At 40.6% G+C, this 18339-nt stretch overlaps 1 protein-coding gene across 1 annotated transcript in view; it reads right to left on the bottom strand.

Moving 5' to 3' along the window:
• rad51 (RAD51 recombinase) overlaps positions 1–18339 on the bottom strand; it is an 86467-nt gene that overhangs the window by 11953 nt on the left and 56175 nt on the right. Inside the window, exons 5-6 of the mRNA XM_043698255.1 lie at positions 7911–8002; positions 7055–7149 (exon numbers count right to left, since the gene is read on the bottom strand). Coding sequence (XP_043554190.1) covers positions 7055–7149; positions 7911–8002 — 187 coding nt within the window. The remainder of the gene's footprint in view (positions 1–7054; positions 7150–7910; positions 8003–18339) is intronic.

Below are 18339 nucleotides of genomic sequence, written 5' to 3'. Positions count from 1 at the left end.
GTCAGAAAGTCTTCTACTGCAGAGTTAATATTATTACGAATTATTTCAGCATCAATTTGTGAAAACATAAATCTTTAATAACCATACTCAGGTCAGACAGACTGAAATTTATTTATTTCATGCTACTCAGAGAAAAACATTTACAATTCACCACTTTTTCATATTGTTGCCAAAATTCAATGAATGAATTGCCGTCTGAATTATTAGCATTGAGAAGCGAGAGGAGAGATGCGAAGGAGAGTTTGGCAATAGAGAGCAACATTTCCCCTGGGCTGTGCGGATATAAGGCTATGCAGCAATTGGAAAAGGGCTATGCAAGGGAAAAAAAAGAGAGACCACAAGCAAGAATACACAAATGGAAAAGGGCTATGCAAGGGAAAAAAAAGAGAGACCACAAACAAGAATAAATCCTTTAGGTTGTGTAGGACCTCAGCAGTCTCAAAAGGAATGCAAGAAACAGGCCACGTACAGAAAAAAAGAAATTCAATAGTTAAAGTCTGTATGGGGGGGGGGGGGTAGAAAAGAGAAGAGAGGTGGAAGGAGGAGGAGGTAGATATTGAAGTGGGGAGCAAGAGAGAACTAGAAATCTGTTTCAGATATGAATGCCATAAATTTTGCTTTTTGCTGTCATTGACCTCATATCCACAAATCTGTCATGTGATTTCAGGTTCTCTTCTAACTGTACAAAGATTCAACAATTGCAATAACACTTCCTGCGTACAATTGAAAGGTACATGTAATGTGAATATTACTGAAAAAAAAAACAGATTTCAGTCGATTCACTCATTAAACTCTTAACTGTCAACAGCGAGTTAACTTCGATAAAAGATGTTAGATATCAAAATTCCTTGGCTACAACATGGAAAACTGGAAGGTCATATCTTTAGTCAACAGCTCACTTATATAAAAATTCAGACTTGCTCTGTTATTTTAAGCACCTGTATATTTCAAGAAAAAAAATGCCTAAATTCTGATTCAAAGAACCAAGAAAATTGACAGCCCAGGAACAGGCCCTTATGCCCTCCAAGCCTGAGCTGATGCAAATCCACTGACTAAACCTATCACCCAAATCCTAAGGATCTGCATCGCTCTGTTCTCCACCTACTCATGCATCTGTCCAGATGCACCTTAAATGAATCTACCGTGCCTGCCTCTACTACCTCATTATTGATTCACAACCCTCATTATTATATTCCCCCCGAAACAAAAATTGAGGTGTGTGTACAAGCCAAAGTTAGAGAATTCAAGGTAACAAAAATACAGTCCTCTCCCTTTTGAAACCTCTTACAAGGGCTTGTCCTAAGCAGGACAGACAAGAAAAATCTCACCATAAAATATAGCTTAGTCAAGACTTTAAATCGTAGTACAGTCCAACAATCCAAATGACAGTTAAAATAATGCAGCAATATAAAATCTTAGCTATGCATCCAGATATAGTCACCCTGGCAACTTAACCCCATTTTCCATGCAAATTTCCAAAGACCAACCTCCAGTAATTTGATTGTTCATGGGATATGGGTGTCAATGGTGAGGCCAAAAGTTATTGCCCATTATTAATTGTCTGTGAAAATCCACCTTTTTGACAACTGCCAGAGCATTCCAGAGGTCAGTAAAGAATCAATCACACGATTGAATGCCCGGATTCACATGTAGATCTGATCAGGAAAGGAGGCCAGAATTTCTTCCTGAATTACATTAGTGAACTAGATGAGGTTTTTTTCTGCAATCAAATAGTTTCAAGATTGCTGCTGCTAATGCTAGCTTTTAGTCTAGATGTACTTAACTAATTGAATCTAAATTACCCAGCTAGAATGGTGGCATTTGAATGCATCCATGAATCATTAATCCAGGAATCTGGATCATGAATGTGGTAAAATAATCACCCTGCGATCATACCCAATTGGAAAAAGCAACTCTGGAAAGGGCAGAGAATCCATATTTTGGGGGAGGGGAAGGTGGTACGAAGAATTAAATATTTATTACCAACGACATTTCCTCTAAGCTGCAGGCAGTCCAAGGTTCCAAACGTTGCAACCATAAATGAAGGTCAGAGGCCCACTCAACCAAAAAGATAATTAGAGGGAACATTGATCATCATGAGTGGCTCATTAGTGCCACTGCCACAAAGGTGGCAGAGTTTTAAAGGACATAACCGCCAGAAGAAACTGCAACAAGTTGTGGGGGAACCAAAAGGGGAATAAATAGCTTGAATTAATCCTCAACAACTATCATATTTGTACCTGTCCATAACAGTATTAGCAGGATCGAATAGCGTACAATCCTTGTGGCGATGGAAGTCCTGTATTAACATTGAGAAATCCTCCACAGTGCTAGACCTGTGCTTAAATGGTAAAGATTTCAAACAAGTCTTAAAATTCAAAACTGAGCATACGCAAAGTACTGTGGCCAACAGAAGCAGAAAGATTGCATTCAACTATATTCTGTAAATTCATGGCCCAATATATCTCTCAGTCTACCATTAACATCAAGCCAGGGAATCAACTCTAATTCAAACAGTGCAACAGGCAGACTAATAAATGAAGTATTAACCTTTGTTAAGCTACTACACAGGTCCAGGAGTGTGGTGCTGGAAAAGCACAGCAGGTCAGGCAGCATCCGAGGAGCAGAAGAATCAACGTTTTGAGCATAAGCCCGTCATCAGGAATGGATGATGTGGGGGGTGCAGTGAGAAAGAGACTCACTGAGATCCTTGCAAAGAGAGGAGAACTTCTTCAAGGTAGGCATCCTTGGAAGAGGTTCTCAGTCGGGTTAAAATCAACTAAGAGAAAGTGAGGACTGCAGATGTTGGAGATCAGATCCGAGGTGCAGGGAAATTGACATTTCGGACATAAGCCCTTCATCAGGCTTCCTAATGAAGTGCTCACGCCTGAAATGTCGATTCCCCTCTCCTCGGATGCTGCCTGACCTGCTGTGCTTTTCCAGTGTGCCACACTCTCGACTCTGATCTCCAGCATCTGCAGCCCTCACTTTGTCTGACCACACAGGACGACTTACAAACCAAACAGTGGAAAACAGTTTGCAATAGTCAAAGTTAATGAACCCCATAACGAATGGATCAGATCTTAGCTCTGCACCCTGCCACATTCAGTTGGAAATGGCAATGGCAAATTAAAACTAACAGGAGGTGGTGATTCCAGAAGTAACCATCCCCATGGGCAGCCCATTAAGTCAGTGCAAAAGAAAAAGCTGAAACATTTACTTCATTTTAACTTCTCACCTCGGTACCCAGCTACATAAATGTCAGTCTTCAGTGAATTCAATTCACTCCACCCAATATCAAGAAATGGTGGAATGCACTGAATATTGCCAAGACTATGGACCTTAACATTCTGGCAATAGCACTGAAGACTTGTGCTGTGGAACTACACATGCGCCTAGCCAAACTAATCCAGTACAGATTTGTGTCCTGGCCGCAAATAGTAGGACAAATAAAACCAGCCAATTCCCACCCCATATGCAACTCATCACCAAACAGATGGAAGGTGTTGTTAACAGCATAACCAAGTGGTTCTTGCTCAGCTATAATCGGGTCACTAATGCTAAGGCTGAGTTCTGCCATGGCTGCTCAACTACTGACCTCATTACAGACATGAACAAAAAGGTGACCATCCTCGGGTGTAATAGTGATAGCCCTTGAGATCAAGATGCCATTTGACCAGGTGTGGCAACAAGGAGCAGCAGCACAACGGATGGCAATGGGAATCCAGGAAAACGCTCCACTGGTTGCACTTACAACTAGCACAAAGGAAATAGCTGCGGCAGTTGAACTTCAATCATCAATTATCTCAGCCCCAGGACATCACTGCATGGGTTCTTCAGGGTAGATAGATCACATTAACCTGTTCACAGATAGATGTCTGGAGCAGGTGGAACTTTAACCTGGGCCTCCTAGTTCATAGGTAGGAACTATGCCACTCTACCACAAATCCAGGGTATCGTCCGAGTCCAAACATCTTCAGCAGAAGGTTATCTCTATACAATGGGATCATGATCAGATGGGCTAATGGGCTGAGGAGTGGCAGATGAAATTTAATTTAGATAAATGCAAAGTGCTGCATTTTGGAAAAACAAATCAGAGCAGGACTTATATACTTAATGATAAGGTCCCAGGGAGTGTTCCTGAACAAAGAGACCTTGGAGTGCAGGTTCATAGTTTCTTGAAAGTAGAGTTGCAGGTATATAGGATAGTGAAGGCGGCGTTTGGTATGCTTCCCTTTATTGGTCACAGTACTGAGTACAGGAGTTGGGAGGTCATGTTGCAGCTGTACAGGACATTGGTTAGGTCATGTTTGGAATATTGCTTGCAATTCTGGTCTCCTTCCTGTTGGAAGGATATTGTGAGACATGAAAGGGCTCAGTAAGGATTTACAAGGATGTTGCCTGAGTTGTAGGATTTGAGCTATAGGAAAATATTGAAAAGGCTGGGCCGTTTTCCCTGGAGCGTCAGAGGCAGAGGGGTGACCTTAAACAAGTTTCTAAAATCATGAGGGGCATGGGTAGACTAAATAGACAAGGTCTTTCCCCTGAGGTGGTGGAGTCCAGAACTAGAGAGCATAGGTTTAGGATGAGAGGGGAAAGATATAAAAGGGACCTGAGGGGCAACGTTCTCACACAGAAGGTGGTACGTGTATGGAATGAGCTGCCAGAGGAAATGAATGAGGCTGGTACAAATACAGCATTTGAAAGCCATCTGGGCAGGTATATGAATAGGAAGGGTTTAGAGCGATATGGGTCAAGTGCTGGCAAATAGGACGAGATTAGGTTAGGATATCTGGTTGGCATGGACGAGTTGGACCAAAGGATCTGTTCCCGTGCTATATATCACTATGAGTCTATGCAGCATCAATGATGCCTCCCACCACCATAAGGTCAGATTTGTGGATGTTCACTGATGATTGCATAAAATTCAGCACCATTTGCAACTCTTCAAATACTGAAGCACTGTATGTCCATGTGGAGCAGGACCAAGACAACATGAAGTCTTGATCTCATAAGTAGCAAGTAACGTTCGTGCCACGTTAAATGCAAGATAATGATCATCTCTGAAAGACAGTTTAAGCATCTTCTCTTGACATCCAATAGCATCCTGACTCCTGCACAAGCAGCATCCCAAAGATTACCATTGACTATAACCTGTACTGGAACTGCAACATAAATGCTGTCGCTACAAGAGCAGGCCAAAGGCCCTATTCTCCTCAAAAGCTGTCCATCATCTACAAGATACAAGTCAAACTTGTATTTGAATACTTTACACTTGCCAAGTGCAGCAAAATCAAAACAAACTAGATTGGCATCATGAAGGATAAAGCAGCCCAGTCCACCAGCAGCACACAGTGCACACCATTTTAAAGATCCACTGCAGCAACGCGTCAACAGCACTTGCCAAACCCATGGCTTCTACCACCTAGAAGGACAAGGATAAGCATTGTAAAGGAATACTATCACTTGCAAGTTCTTCTTCAAGCCACACAATATCCTGGCTTGGAACTATATTTCTATTCCTTCACTTTCACTGGGTCAAAATCCTGGAACTCATTTCCTAACAGCATAGAGTATATTTAAGCGTTGTGAACTCCAGCATCTTAAGAAGGCAGCTCACCATTCATTTTGAGGGCAGTTAGGGATGGGAAATGAATTGCTGGCTTTGCCAGCTACACCTACATTCCACAAACGCATGAAGTGTACACCAAACAGTCAAATCAAATTCGTTGTCAATAACATTTTGACAAACTTTCTCTTCTTGCCCAAATACAACAATGAATGTCTTGCTTAGACAGCAATGTTATACCTTCAAAACAAGAATTCTGTTTTCAAATCATATCCTCAATCCTCTTGATTATTAAAGCTGAGCATCTTTATCATGCCAAGATCCAAGACCATGCCTACAATCAGCTCCATGCACAGCTCCTGTTTGAGTCAGATTCTCTTACTGAATCCTCTTGTTCCATGCCCACCAGCATCCTCTGTGAAGAGCAGTTGCCTGTCTAAACCTCTGTAGTACTCTGCAGGTTCCATTTCTCTTCTCAATAGTCCACCTCTATCTTGAATGGTACTCATTTTATCCATTTGACCACATACCTAGAAGTGGCTTCTGATATAGTAACCACAAGAGTATACACAAAATTCAACCTGTGTTCCTCCCTTCATTTCATTTGCAGGTGGCCCCCAGAATTTGACCACATTCAGAGATCAGACCCTGCACGGATGCTGGTAACATTCAATTCGTCCTCTTTACTTGAATTATTAAAATGCCTGACACCAAGTTGCAGACAGGTCAGACAGAACATTCTCAAATTTAACACTGGGTAAACCAAATCTATTTTAATCATCTGCAATTAAAAACTATGTACCAGTAGGCTACCTGCACCTAACCTCACCAGTTGCTTTTCAGCTTTAACCAGCTGATTTTGTTCAATGAAGCTGAGCTTCAACTATCAAGTGATCCATCAAGTCGACTTAATACAAAATTGCTGGCCATTATCACAAGTGCAACACTTATTCTTCAATACTTGAAAACTGACAGCCTCAAAACACTCAATCCCTTCTCAATCTACGAGCAGAAAAATAAATCATTCATTCCTTTCATGTAGAAAAAAATGCCAATTTACTGAACGTCCATTGTCAGCTTCTCCTGGACCTTTGTACTCCAACATGTGGATTCAAATTTATGTTTTTGCTAACGAATCCCTTCATAAACCCAGTACAGTACTTTAACTCCATTCAATTTATGTTCTTCAGACCTCTGACTTTTGCTTTTAGTGCTCCCCTGCGGGCCCATCAGAGATGGAGTTTTCAATGTTCTTGGCCCGAACTGCCAAACTGTGTTGAGATAGTGCAACTATTTAGTTCCAGTGCACTCAAAAGTCTAAAGTACAGTAGAGATGGTAAGTAATGAGGACAAATAGTCTTGAAACTACTATTATCTAATAAGGAATGTGGGGGAAACAAAGCACAGTTGGAGACAATTAACTTTTAAAATACAGTCTAATGACTTCTTGAAAATCCATTGAAATAAATACAATGCATTACAAACCTTTCAGCAACAGCAAGAAGGCGTTCTGGGCGAAAAGTTCCTTCAGTGTCAATATACATAGCTTTTCCCTCTCCGCCGCCACGGTCAATAGGTAGCTGTAAGTCAAAGAAAGTTTCAACAAAATAGATAAAATATTTGCCCTTTTACCATCAATAGGTTTCATCTTCTTGTAAAGGCCTTTAAATGAGAACCATTTTGTTTCACTACAATGACATCTGATGCTGAACAGCTATCACTGCCATGAGATAATAGTGGGAGTGGGAGCAGCAGAAGGCATGTGCATTTTTTCAATCGAACTATCAAAACAATGTTATAAAATTGGATTATGGCACAGGCAGAATTCTTCTAATATGTTGCATAATTATAAGCAAGTTCAAAGAAATTGCCAAGTGGCATAAATTACTTTCCCAGAGCAAAATAAACAGATACAGTAGATACTCAAGCTTGAGGTGCCACCAGCAGAAAGGAAAGGATAGATGTTAGTTAACTGTTCATGAAAAACAGAAAATCAAATAGAATTGCTGGTGCAGTCCAGGGAAGCAGGCGGTAACTTCAATAGGCAGGTGTTAAAAATCTCACAACACCAGGTTATAGTCCAACAGGTTTATTTAGAAGCATTAGCTTTTGGAGCACTGCTCCTTTATCAGGTGGTTGAGACTTCGGAGCAGCGCTCCAAAAGCTAATGCTTCCAAATAAACCTGTTGGACTATAACCTGGTGTTGTGTGATTTTTAACTTTGTACACCCCAGTCCAACACAGGCACCTCCAAATCATCAATAGACAGACTAAGTGAAAAATTCAGTGATTGAACTAATGTGACCAAATGAGGATAAAATAATTGGGAAAAATACACTACCTGACACGTTACTGCCAATGTGTGACAGAGTTGGGTCTTCCCAGTCCGAAACTCTCCAAACATCTCAGTGATTGAACCAGTCTCAATTCCACCTGAAACATCAAGAGCAAATCATGTCTCACAGTACAATATGGTCAGGGTCTTTATCCAGAAAAAACAAAAGCATATTAGTTTCTGATTAAAGTAAAGCGGGTACATACGCTTAAATGAAAATAGAATGTGGTGGAGAAACTCAGCAGGTCTGGCAGCATCCGAGGAGAGAGGAACAACAATGAATGTTTCAAGTCTCGTATAACTCTTCTTTTGAAGAAAAGTTGCACTGGACTCGAAACTTAACGGTTTTTCTCTTTCTGTACAGAAGCTGCCAGACCTGCTGAGTTTCTCGAGCACATTGCTTATTTCAGCCCAGCATCAGCAATAATTTGCTTTTACGTACATACAGTAAATGCTGGTTACACAAAACCTGAAGCAATCCTAGAACTGGATATTTTTTAGAATGTGTTCGGAGTCATTTTTTTCATTAATTAAAGTCAACTTCAACGTATTTTTCAGTGAAGTACTGCATGATGTTAGATTGTCGTCTCTTTTGCCAGTGTTTATCCTCATGCTCCAACTAACTCTTGACACCACACAACCCTGACTGGTCTGAACCAGTCAACCTCAAATCTGGCAAAATTTTATTAAAACATTTAAATAGGGAAAATAATCTTTGACAAACTCAAGCTTGTTTGAGGATGTTACTTCTCATACAAAGACAATCCAGTGAAAGTAGTATATGTAGATTGTCAGATGGCTGTTAAGAACCCATGAGGATAGTAAATAAAATTAGTGCACTGTGTCGAAGGGAATATGCTATATATTGAGAAGTATTTGAGAGACAGAAAGTATGGACTAAGAAAAAATAGAACGTTATCAGGATCGTAGAATTCCTACAGAGTGGAAGCAGGACATTTGGCCAGAGTACACACCAACTTTCTGAACAGCATCCCACCCTGCATTTCCCCTTGATCTGCACATCCTTGGATTGCCTGTTTTTTGTGTGTGTGTGTGTGTGTGTGTGTGTGTGTGTGTGTGTGTGTGTGTGTGTGAGAAGAAAGAGAATTGGACCGCCTGCGGAAAACCAACATAGATATGGGGAGAACGTGCAAACTCCACACAGTCACTCAAAGCTGAAATCAAACCCAGGTCCCTGACACTATAATATGCCACAAGAATCAATGTACAACCACACACAATTTATTGAAATGATTTGGATATGGTAACCATATGAAATATTTTCAAATTTGCAGATGACAATAAACCAAGTCGGAAGCAACTTTAGGGGGAAACAAGGACGGATCAAGACGACTTAGGGGAGACTAAGTGGATGGGCTAATTCATAGGTGTGAGCTCTCACCTGGAATGTTGCATACAGCTTTGGTCCCTTGATCTGAAAAAGGATGTATATACCATAGAGGGAGTGCAATTAAACTGACTAGATTAATCACAGGGATGGCAGGACTGTCTTCTGGGGAGATTCACAGAATCTTGGGGAACAAGGTGTCACCTCATCAAAACATACAAAATTATTATAAGGCATTCTTTACAGGATGAACCATCTCCTGGCTGGTAAATCTAAAAGCAGGCGACAACCTCAGGATAAGGGATAGTCAATTAGTCAATCTACCTACAGAAAATATCATATGACCAAGCATTCAGCACTTTCGGGGAGAGAATTTACATAGTCCAAAAAGTATAGCAGCAGACATTTCCTGATTTCCATCCTAAATAGTTCAGTTCTAATTTCATAAGTCCTTGTACTGAATTTCCCCACTAAAGAAAATAGCTTCATTGTATCTAACTTCATAAATCTGTTTTGATCTAAACAAATTAATCACTTGAATATTGAAGTAAATATGAATAAAGTTTATTCAGTTTGTCCAGTTTAACCATTTAAACTCTCCTCTCATAGTGAATTTGCTTTGTAATGCTCCAAGACCACTAAATCTTCCAACATACGTTGAATCAGGAGTCCTGATGAATCACTGCTGACCTAAATAATTATTTCTCCATTATATTCTAGCATGTTAAGATAGTGTCTAATATTCCATTAGCCTTTTTGTTATTATTGGTATCTTCAGACCTAAAATCACATTGATAGGTGTGTAAAGCGTAATTGACAGAATAATTAGGTGTAGAAAGGAGAATTTAATTTCTGTGGATTGCAAGGCTTACGGTGCAAGGGTCCGGCTACTGCTTTTACTGTTTAGGCGAAAAACACTTGTATATGATTATATAAAGTCTAAAGAGAACCCTGGTCAGTTTGTTTCACAACCCCCACCTGCTTTCTAGAGGAGGGGATAAAGAGGTATTTCATTATTTCGACAAAAAAATCTCATGGAACATACCCACTGCTATTACGTACCTTACTATTGCTCTTTCTTCTAACGAAATTGAACAAACTTTTTTAAGGAAATTAAATTATAGTCATTCATCAAAGATGGTCAAGTAAATCATGCGTGCAATACAGAAGACTCTATTACATAATATCTGCTGGAATTTAAACATTTATTTATTTATTCAATCGATTGATATAATGGTCTCAAATTGAAACTCAGTAATGACAGTATGATCAACTGTTTACAAAACTCCAATCTGGTTCAGTAATGTCCTTTAGGACTCCAGGAGACAACAATGTCATTGTTTTTTTAAATGGCCTCAAAGCCATGTAGTTGCACCAAACTTTGTTAGGAATTTGCATAATTAATACCATATTGGTCAATGATTTCAATAAATGTAACTAAAGTTTAAAAAAAAATCAGGTCCTCTTAAATTTTGGCCATAAACCCAATAAACCAATTGGATTACAGACTCCATCTGCTTAAAAAGAGTCAGAGACGTATAGCATGGAAACAGACCCTTCGGTCCAACTCGTCCATGCCAACCAGATATCCTAACCTAATGTGGTCCCATTTGCCAGCACTGAGCCCAGATGCCTCTAAAACTTTTCTATTCATATACCCATCCAGATGCCTTTTAAATGCAGTAATTGTACCAGCCTCCATCACTTCCTCTGGGAGCTCATTCCATATACGTACCATCCTCTATGTGAAAAAGTTGCCCCTCATGTCTCTTTTAAATCTTTTCCCCCCTCACCCTAAATCTATGCCCTCTAATTCTGGACTCACCCACACCAGGATATGGGGCTGTGTCGATTTACCTTATTTATGCCCACCATGATTTTGTCAACCTCTAAGGTCACCTCCCAGCCTCCAACACTTCAGCCTTAGCCTATTCAGCCTCTCCCTTAAGCTCAAAGCACTCCAACCCTGGCAACATCCTTGTAAATCTTTTCTGAACCCTTTCAAGGTTCACATTATCCTTCCTTTAGGAGGGAGACCAGAACTGCACACAGTACTGCAAAGGGTGGCCTAATGAATGTCCTTTACAGCTGCAACATGACCTCCCAACTCCTATACTCAATGCTCTGACCAAGAAAAGCAAGCATATCAAATGCCTTCTTCACCTGCTTAGAGTATGAGTAGTGCAACAGTAGTAAAGAAACAAAAACATAAATTGCTTTAAAACCTCAGCAGGTTTGGCAGCATCTGTGGGAGAAATCAGGCTTAATGTTTCAGGTTAGTGACCCTTCCTCAAAACTCAGAAGGACTGCTGAAGTAATCTGAGGTCATGGGTTAAGAATACAAGGCACGTAGAAACATATCAGCATACATGTCATATTCCCACACTGCTACCATCACAGACCAGTAATAATTTTTAATTAAAAAAGGAAAACAATGGCCATGCCTTTCGTGCAACACTCAGGACGAAAGAAAAAAAAAACATATAAAATCAAGGGCAATTATATAATGCCAAGCTTTGTGAAAGTAAAGAAAATGGAAGTTTTGGACAGTCATAGATCTGTCCAGTGTAGAAAGAGACCCTTCAGTTCAACTTGGCTATGCTGATCAGATAACCTAAATTAACCTATTCCCACTTGCCAGCATTTGGCCCTCTAAACCTTTCCTATTCATATACCCATCCAGATGCCTTTTAAATGCTGTTAATTGTACCAGCCTCCACCACTTCCTCTGGCAGCTCATTCCATACACGCACCATCTTCTGCTTGAAAAAAGTTGACCCTTAGGTCCCTTTTAAATGTTTCCCTTTTTAATTAAAAAATATTACTGGTCTGTGATGGTAGCAATGTGGGAATATGACATGCATGCTGATATGTTTTACCTTAACCCTATGCCATCTAGTTTTGGGCTCCCCACCCCAGGAAAAGATCTTGTCTATTCATCCTGTCCATGCCCCTCATTATTTTATAAATATCTATAAGGTCACCCCTCAACCTCCGACATTCCAGGGAAAACAGCCCTAGCCTATTCAGCCTCTCTCCATAGCTCAAACCCTCAATATCCATGAAGATCTTTTCTGAACTCTTTCAAGTTTCACAACATTCTTCCTATAGCAGGGAAGGCAGAATTGAATGCAGTATTCCAAAAGTGGGCTAACCAACGTCCTATACAGCATGACCTACCAACTCCTATACTCAATGCACTGACCAATTAAGTCAAGTATACCAAACGCCTTCTTCCTATCCTATCTACCTGTGACTCCACTTTCAAGGAAGTAAAAATTTGTACTCCTCGGTCTCTTTGTTCAGCAACACTCCCTGGGACCTCATCATTAAGTGCATAAGTCCTGCTAAGATTTGCTTTCTTAAAATGCAGCACCTTGCATTTATCTAAATTAAACTCCATCTGCCACTACTCAGCCCATTGTCCATCTGACCAAGATCCCGTTGTAATCTGAGGCAACCTTCTTCGCTGTCCACTACACCTCCAATGTTGGTGTCATCTGCAAACTTACTAGCTATACCTCCTATGTTCATATCCAAATCATTTATATAAACTTCCCTAGCTTCCCACAGAGTTTTATGGTACACCTGACCAGGTCCTGGGATTTATCCACCTTATGCTTTCTAAGACATCCAGCATCTCCTCCTCTGTAATATGGACATTTTCAAGATGTCACTATGTATTTCCGCATGTTCTCTATCTTTCATATCCTTCTCCACAGTAAACATCGATGCAAAATACTCATTTGATATCTCCCTGATCTTCTGTGGTTCCACACATAGGCAGCCTTGCTGATCTTGAAGGGGCCCTATTTATCTCCAGTTACTCTTTTGTCCTTAATGTATTTGTAAAATCCCTTTGGATTCTCCTTAACCCTATTTGTCAAAGCTATCTCAAATCCCGTTTTTGCCCTCCTGCTTTCTCTCTTAAGTATACTCCTACTGCCTTTATACTCTTCTACGGATTTAGTTAATCCCTGCTGTCTACACCAAACATATGCTTCCTTCTTATTCTTGACCAAAACCTCCACTTTGTCTAGTCATCCAGCATTTCCTACATCTACCATGCTTGCCCTTGAACCTAACAGAATCATACTGTCTCTAGACTCTCATCTCATTTTTGAAGGCTTCCCATTTTCCAGCAGTCCCTTTACTGCGAACACCTGCTCCCGATCAGTTTTTGAAAGTTCTTGCTAATACCACCAAAAGTGGCCTTCCTCCAATGTAGAACTTCAACTTTTAGATCCTGTCTATCCTTTTCTATCACTATTTAAAACTAATAGAATCATGGTCACTGGCCCCAAAGTGCTCCCAAACTGACCCCTCCATCACCTGTTCAGCCTTATTTCCCAAGAATAGGTCAAAGTTTTGCACCTTCACCACAAACTGAATCAGAAGATTTTCTTGTACACACTTAACAAATTCCTCTCCATCTCAACCCTTAACACTATGGCAGTCCCAGAATAAGTTAAAATGCCCGATCAGAACCATCTATTATTCTTACAGATAACTGACATCTCCTGACAAACTTGTTTCTCAGTTTCCTATTTAGACTGACTATTAGGGGTCGATAGTACAATCCTAATAAGGTGATCATCCCTTTCATATTTCTCAGTTCTGCCCAAATAACTTCCCTGGACGAATTCCCAGGAACACCCTCCCTAACTACAGCCTTAATGTTATCCCTAATCAAAAATGCCACTCCCTCTCCTCTCTTACCCCCTTCTTCCCATTGCACCTATATTCTGGAATATTAAGCTTCTAGTCCTGTCCATCCCTAAGCCACGTCTCAGTAATCGTTGTGATATCCCAGCCCCATGTTCCTAACCATGCCCTGAGTTCACCTGCCTTGTTTGTTAGGCCCCTTACATTGAAATAAATGCCGTTTAATTTATCAGTCCTACCTTGTTCGTTGCTTTGCTCCTACCTGCCCCAACTGTTTGATTTGCTCCTTTTCCCATCTGCACCAATCTCAAACTTACGTCTTTTCGCATTATCTGACTGGATCCCACTCCCATTACTAGTTTAAATCTTCTTAAAAAGCTTTAACAAATCTCCCCACCAGCATATTAGTCCCCTTCCAATTCAGGTGCAATCATTCTTCTTATACAGGTCACCTCTACCCCAGAAGAGATTCCAATGATCCAAAAATACAAATCCTTCTCTCTACACCAGCTCTTCAGCCGAGCATTCATCTCCTCTACCCTCCTATTCATACCCTCACTAGCTTGTGACACAGGGAGTAATCCAGATATTACTACCTTTGAGGACCTACTTTTTAAATTCCTGTCTAATTTCCTGTATTCTCTCCTCAGAATCTCATCCTTTTCTCTTCCTATGTCATTAGTTCCAATCTGTACAATGACCTCCTGCTGATCCCTCTCCCCTTGGAGAATATTCTGCACTGTCTGAAAAATGTGTTGCTGAAAAAGCGCAGCAGGTCAGGCAGCATCAAAGGAGCAGGAAAATTGACGTTTCGGGCATAAGCCCTTCCTGAAGAAGGGCTTCAGTATGATCATGAAGAAGGGCTTATGCCCGAAACGTCGATTCTCCTGCTCCTTTGATGCTGCCTGACCTGCTGCACTTTTCCAGCAACACATTTTTCAGCTCGGATCTCCAGCATCTGCAGTCCTCACTTTCTCCATTCTGCACTGTGTCCAAAGTATCCTTGATCCTGGCACCAGGAGGCAATACACCATTCTGATGTCTCCTGTAAGCCGCAGAAACATTTGTCTTAATTTCTGACTAGACAGATCCTTAACACAATCAATCACTTGAGACCTGATGTACCCTTTGTTACATTACAGCTAGTCTCGGTACTAGAAACCCGACTGTCAGTGCTACATTCTTCAGAGTGCATCGCTCCCCTGCATTTTCCAGAACAGTATACTTGTTTTAGATGGGGATAGCCACAGGAGACTCCTGCCTACTTGTCTTCCTCTCCTACCATTCCTGGAGGCAACCAATCTACCTGACTGTATCTTCAGTTTATCTCCCTCGTTGCAACTGCCATTCATTATACCCTCTAGCTCCTGTAAATTCCTCACAGCCTCTAACTGCTGCTCCAACCCAACCTCTTTTTGTTTCCAAAGATCCAAAACAAATCAACTGGTTCTCAAACAGTAACTACTCCTAGAATTCAAGGAAATCAGCTCCAACACGGAAAGTACCTCAAAAACGTAGAGTAGCCATTACACCCACAGGTTTTCCCATCTTCCATCTTGGATTACAGAATCCACATATTCTTGGTTTCTAAACTTTCATTAAAAGAGAAACAGCTTTTTTGACAGCATATTTGGTGCCTGATGAATAGACTAAAAGGTCAGAGGAACGCTAATGATGGTGAGTAAAACTGGTAGAGATTTGAGCAAGTGTGAGAGAAAAGAACATGCAAATAAAGAGAAAAAATATACAGTGAGCAAATCCATGAGCCATTGTTTACTGCACTAATGAAAAGAGAAGAAACTTTGAAGCTAAATTATAACGCATTATAGATGTACACAACACCGGACTGTAAGAAAGATTTTGGAGATGTTCATGGCAAAAGCAATTAAGTGTTCAAATAAGCAATAAGATGAGCAATGAATTAGTGAAACTATGCTGGTGAGATGGATGCGGTTTCAATACCCAAGAAACGTAGAAAATAGGCGCAGGAGTAGACCATTCAGCCTTGTTCTCCCATTCAACATGATCATGGCTAATCATATAATTCAGTACTCTGTCCCCACTTTCTCCACATGCCATTTGATCCCCTTAGCCTTAAGAACTACAACCAACTCCTTCTTGAAAACATTCAATCTTTTGGCCTCAACTGCCTTCTGTGGTTCCACAGGCTTTCTACTCTGAAGAAATTTCTCCTCATCTTAGTCTTATATAGCCTTGTATAAGACTATTTCATTAAACTGTGACCTCTGTCTAAAATGATTGAAATAACTGTAAGATCACACTGAACTAATCTTAGGCAAAATTAGAAACTCTTAGTTGAATCTTTAAATGGCAAATATTTAAAAAGCACCTGTATGAACTCCAACAATTGCTCATTCCTGTCCGGCACAAAATAACATCTGGGAAGATGGTCTGATCATGGCTAACAATGGAAATTAGGGATAGTATTAGATCCAAGGAAGGGGTATACAAATTGGTCATAGAAGAAGCAGACCTGAGGATTGGCAGCAGTTTAGAATTCAGTAAAGGAGGACAAAGGGATAGGTTAACAAGGGGGAAACAGAGTACGAGAGTAAGCTTGTGTGTAACATACCTATAGAAGCATTTACAGTTTGTATGTGAAAAGAAAAAGATTAGTAAAGACAAATGTAGGTCCATTATAGTCAGGAACAGGAGAACTTAAAGGGAATCAAAGAGATGGCAGACTAACTAAATTAATACTTAGGTTCCACCTTCACAAATGAGGATACAAATCATATCTCAGAACTGTTGGAACACAGGGTCTAGTGAGAGGGCAGAACTGAAGAAGATTAGTATAAGAAAGTAAATGACTTTAGGGGAATTAATGGCAAAAAAAGCCAATAAATCCCTATGGCCCGAGAATCTATATCAGAGATGACTTTAAAGAAGTGGCCAGAGAAATAGTCGATGCATTGGTGATTATCTTTCAAGATTCTATAGACTCTGGAAATGTTCCCATGGATTGCAGAGCAACTAATGTAACCCCATTAGTTGAGAAAAGAGAGTGAGAAAATTGATTTTTTGACCAGTTAGCCTGGCACTGATTGTGGGGAAATGCTAGGGTCCAGTATAAAATATTTAATAGCAGAGCACTTAGAAAGCAGTGACGGGATTGGACAGCATCAGTATGTATTTACAAAAGGGAAATCATGTTGGAAAAACCCACTGAAATACCTTTGAGAATATAACGCTGAGCCAGTGAATGTGGTTTGTTTGGACTTGCAGAAGGCTTTTGATAAGATTAGAAAGGTGATGTTCTACAGACCTGGGTTTGAATTCTGCTTCAGCAGATGGTGAAATTTAAATTCAATAAAGATCTGAAGTTGAAGCAAATGATGACCATGAAATCACTGTTGATTATCTGGTATTCTAATGTGCTTGAGGGAATGAACTGTCATTGTTAGCTGATATGGACTACATATGATTCCATAACATTGTGATTGACTCCCTTAACTACCTGGATGTCGGTTCGCTCGCTGAGCTGGAAGGTTCATTTTCAGATGTTTCGTCACCATAATGGGTAACATCTTCAGTGAGCCTCCAGACGAAGCAGTGCTGGTGTTTCCTACTTTCCATTTATATGTTTGGGTTGGTTATAGCATTTCACATGGTGATGTCATTTCCTGTTCTTTTTTTTTTTCAGGGGAAGAAACAGGAAATGACATCACCATAGGAAATACCATTACCATTGGGTGGCACGGTGGCTCAGTGGTTAGCACTGCTGCCTCACGGCGCCAGAGACCCAGGTTCAATTCCTGCCTCAGACGACTGTCTGTGTGGAGTTTGCACATTCCCCCAGTGTCTGCGTGGGTTTCCTCCGGGTGCTCCGGTTTCCTCCTACAGTCCAAAAACTGTGCAGGTTAGGTGAATTGGCCATGCTAAATTGCCCGTAGTGTTAGGTGAAGGGGTAAATGTAGGTGAATGGGTCTGGGTGGGTTGCGCTTCGGTGTGGACTTGTTTGGCCGAAGGGCCTGTTTCCACACTGTAAGTAATCTAATCTAATCTAAATGACATTACCAACCCAAGGAAACCGCAACATATAAATGGAAAGCAGGAGACATCAGCGGTGCTTCATCCAGAGGCTCACTGATGAGGTTACCTAGTATGGTGACGAAAAGTCTGAAAATGAACCTTCCAGCTCAGCGAGCAAACCTACATCCAAAACCTCAACCTGTGCTACAAAACTCCTCAAAATTCTCTTAGCTACACTGACAAAAAGAATGAGGGAGGATCTCAAAGCAACCTGTAAAATTAGAACAGGACGAGACAGGAGAAATGCAGGAATGAGATTCCCCCTGCAAACTAGTCTCATACTCTATTTTCCCTTTCTTCATTAATACATTGGTCTTTCTTTGCTGTCTTCTAAACTGCTCCCAATCCTTACGTCTATTGCATTTTTGT

This window comes from Chiloscyllium plagiosum, chromosome 10 (assembly GCF_004010195.1).
Source record: "Chiloscyllium plagiosum isolate BGI_BamShark_2017 chromosome 10, ASM401019v2, whole genome shotgun sequence".
NCBI lineage: Eukaryota > Metazoa > Chordata > Chondrichthyes > Orectolobiformes > Hemiscylliidae > Chiloscyllium > Chiloscyllium plagiosum.
Note: the sequence above shows the minus strand (reverse complement) of the source record. Positions and strands in the feature narration are given on the sequence as shown.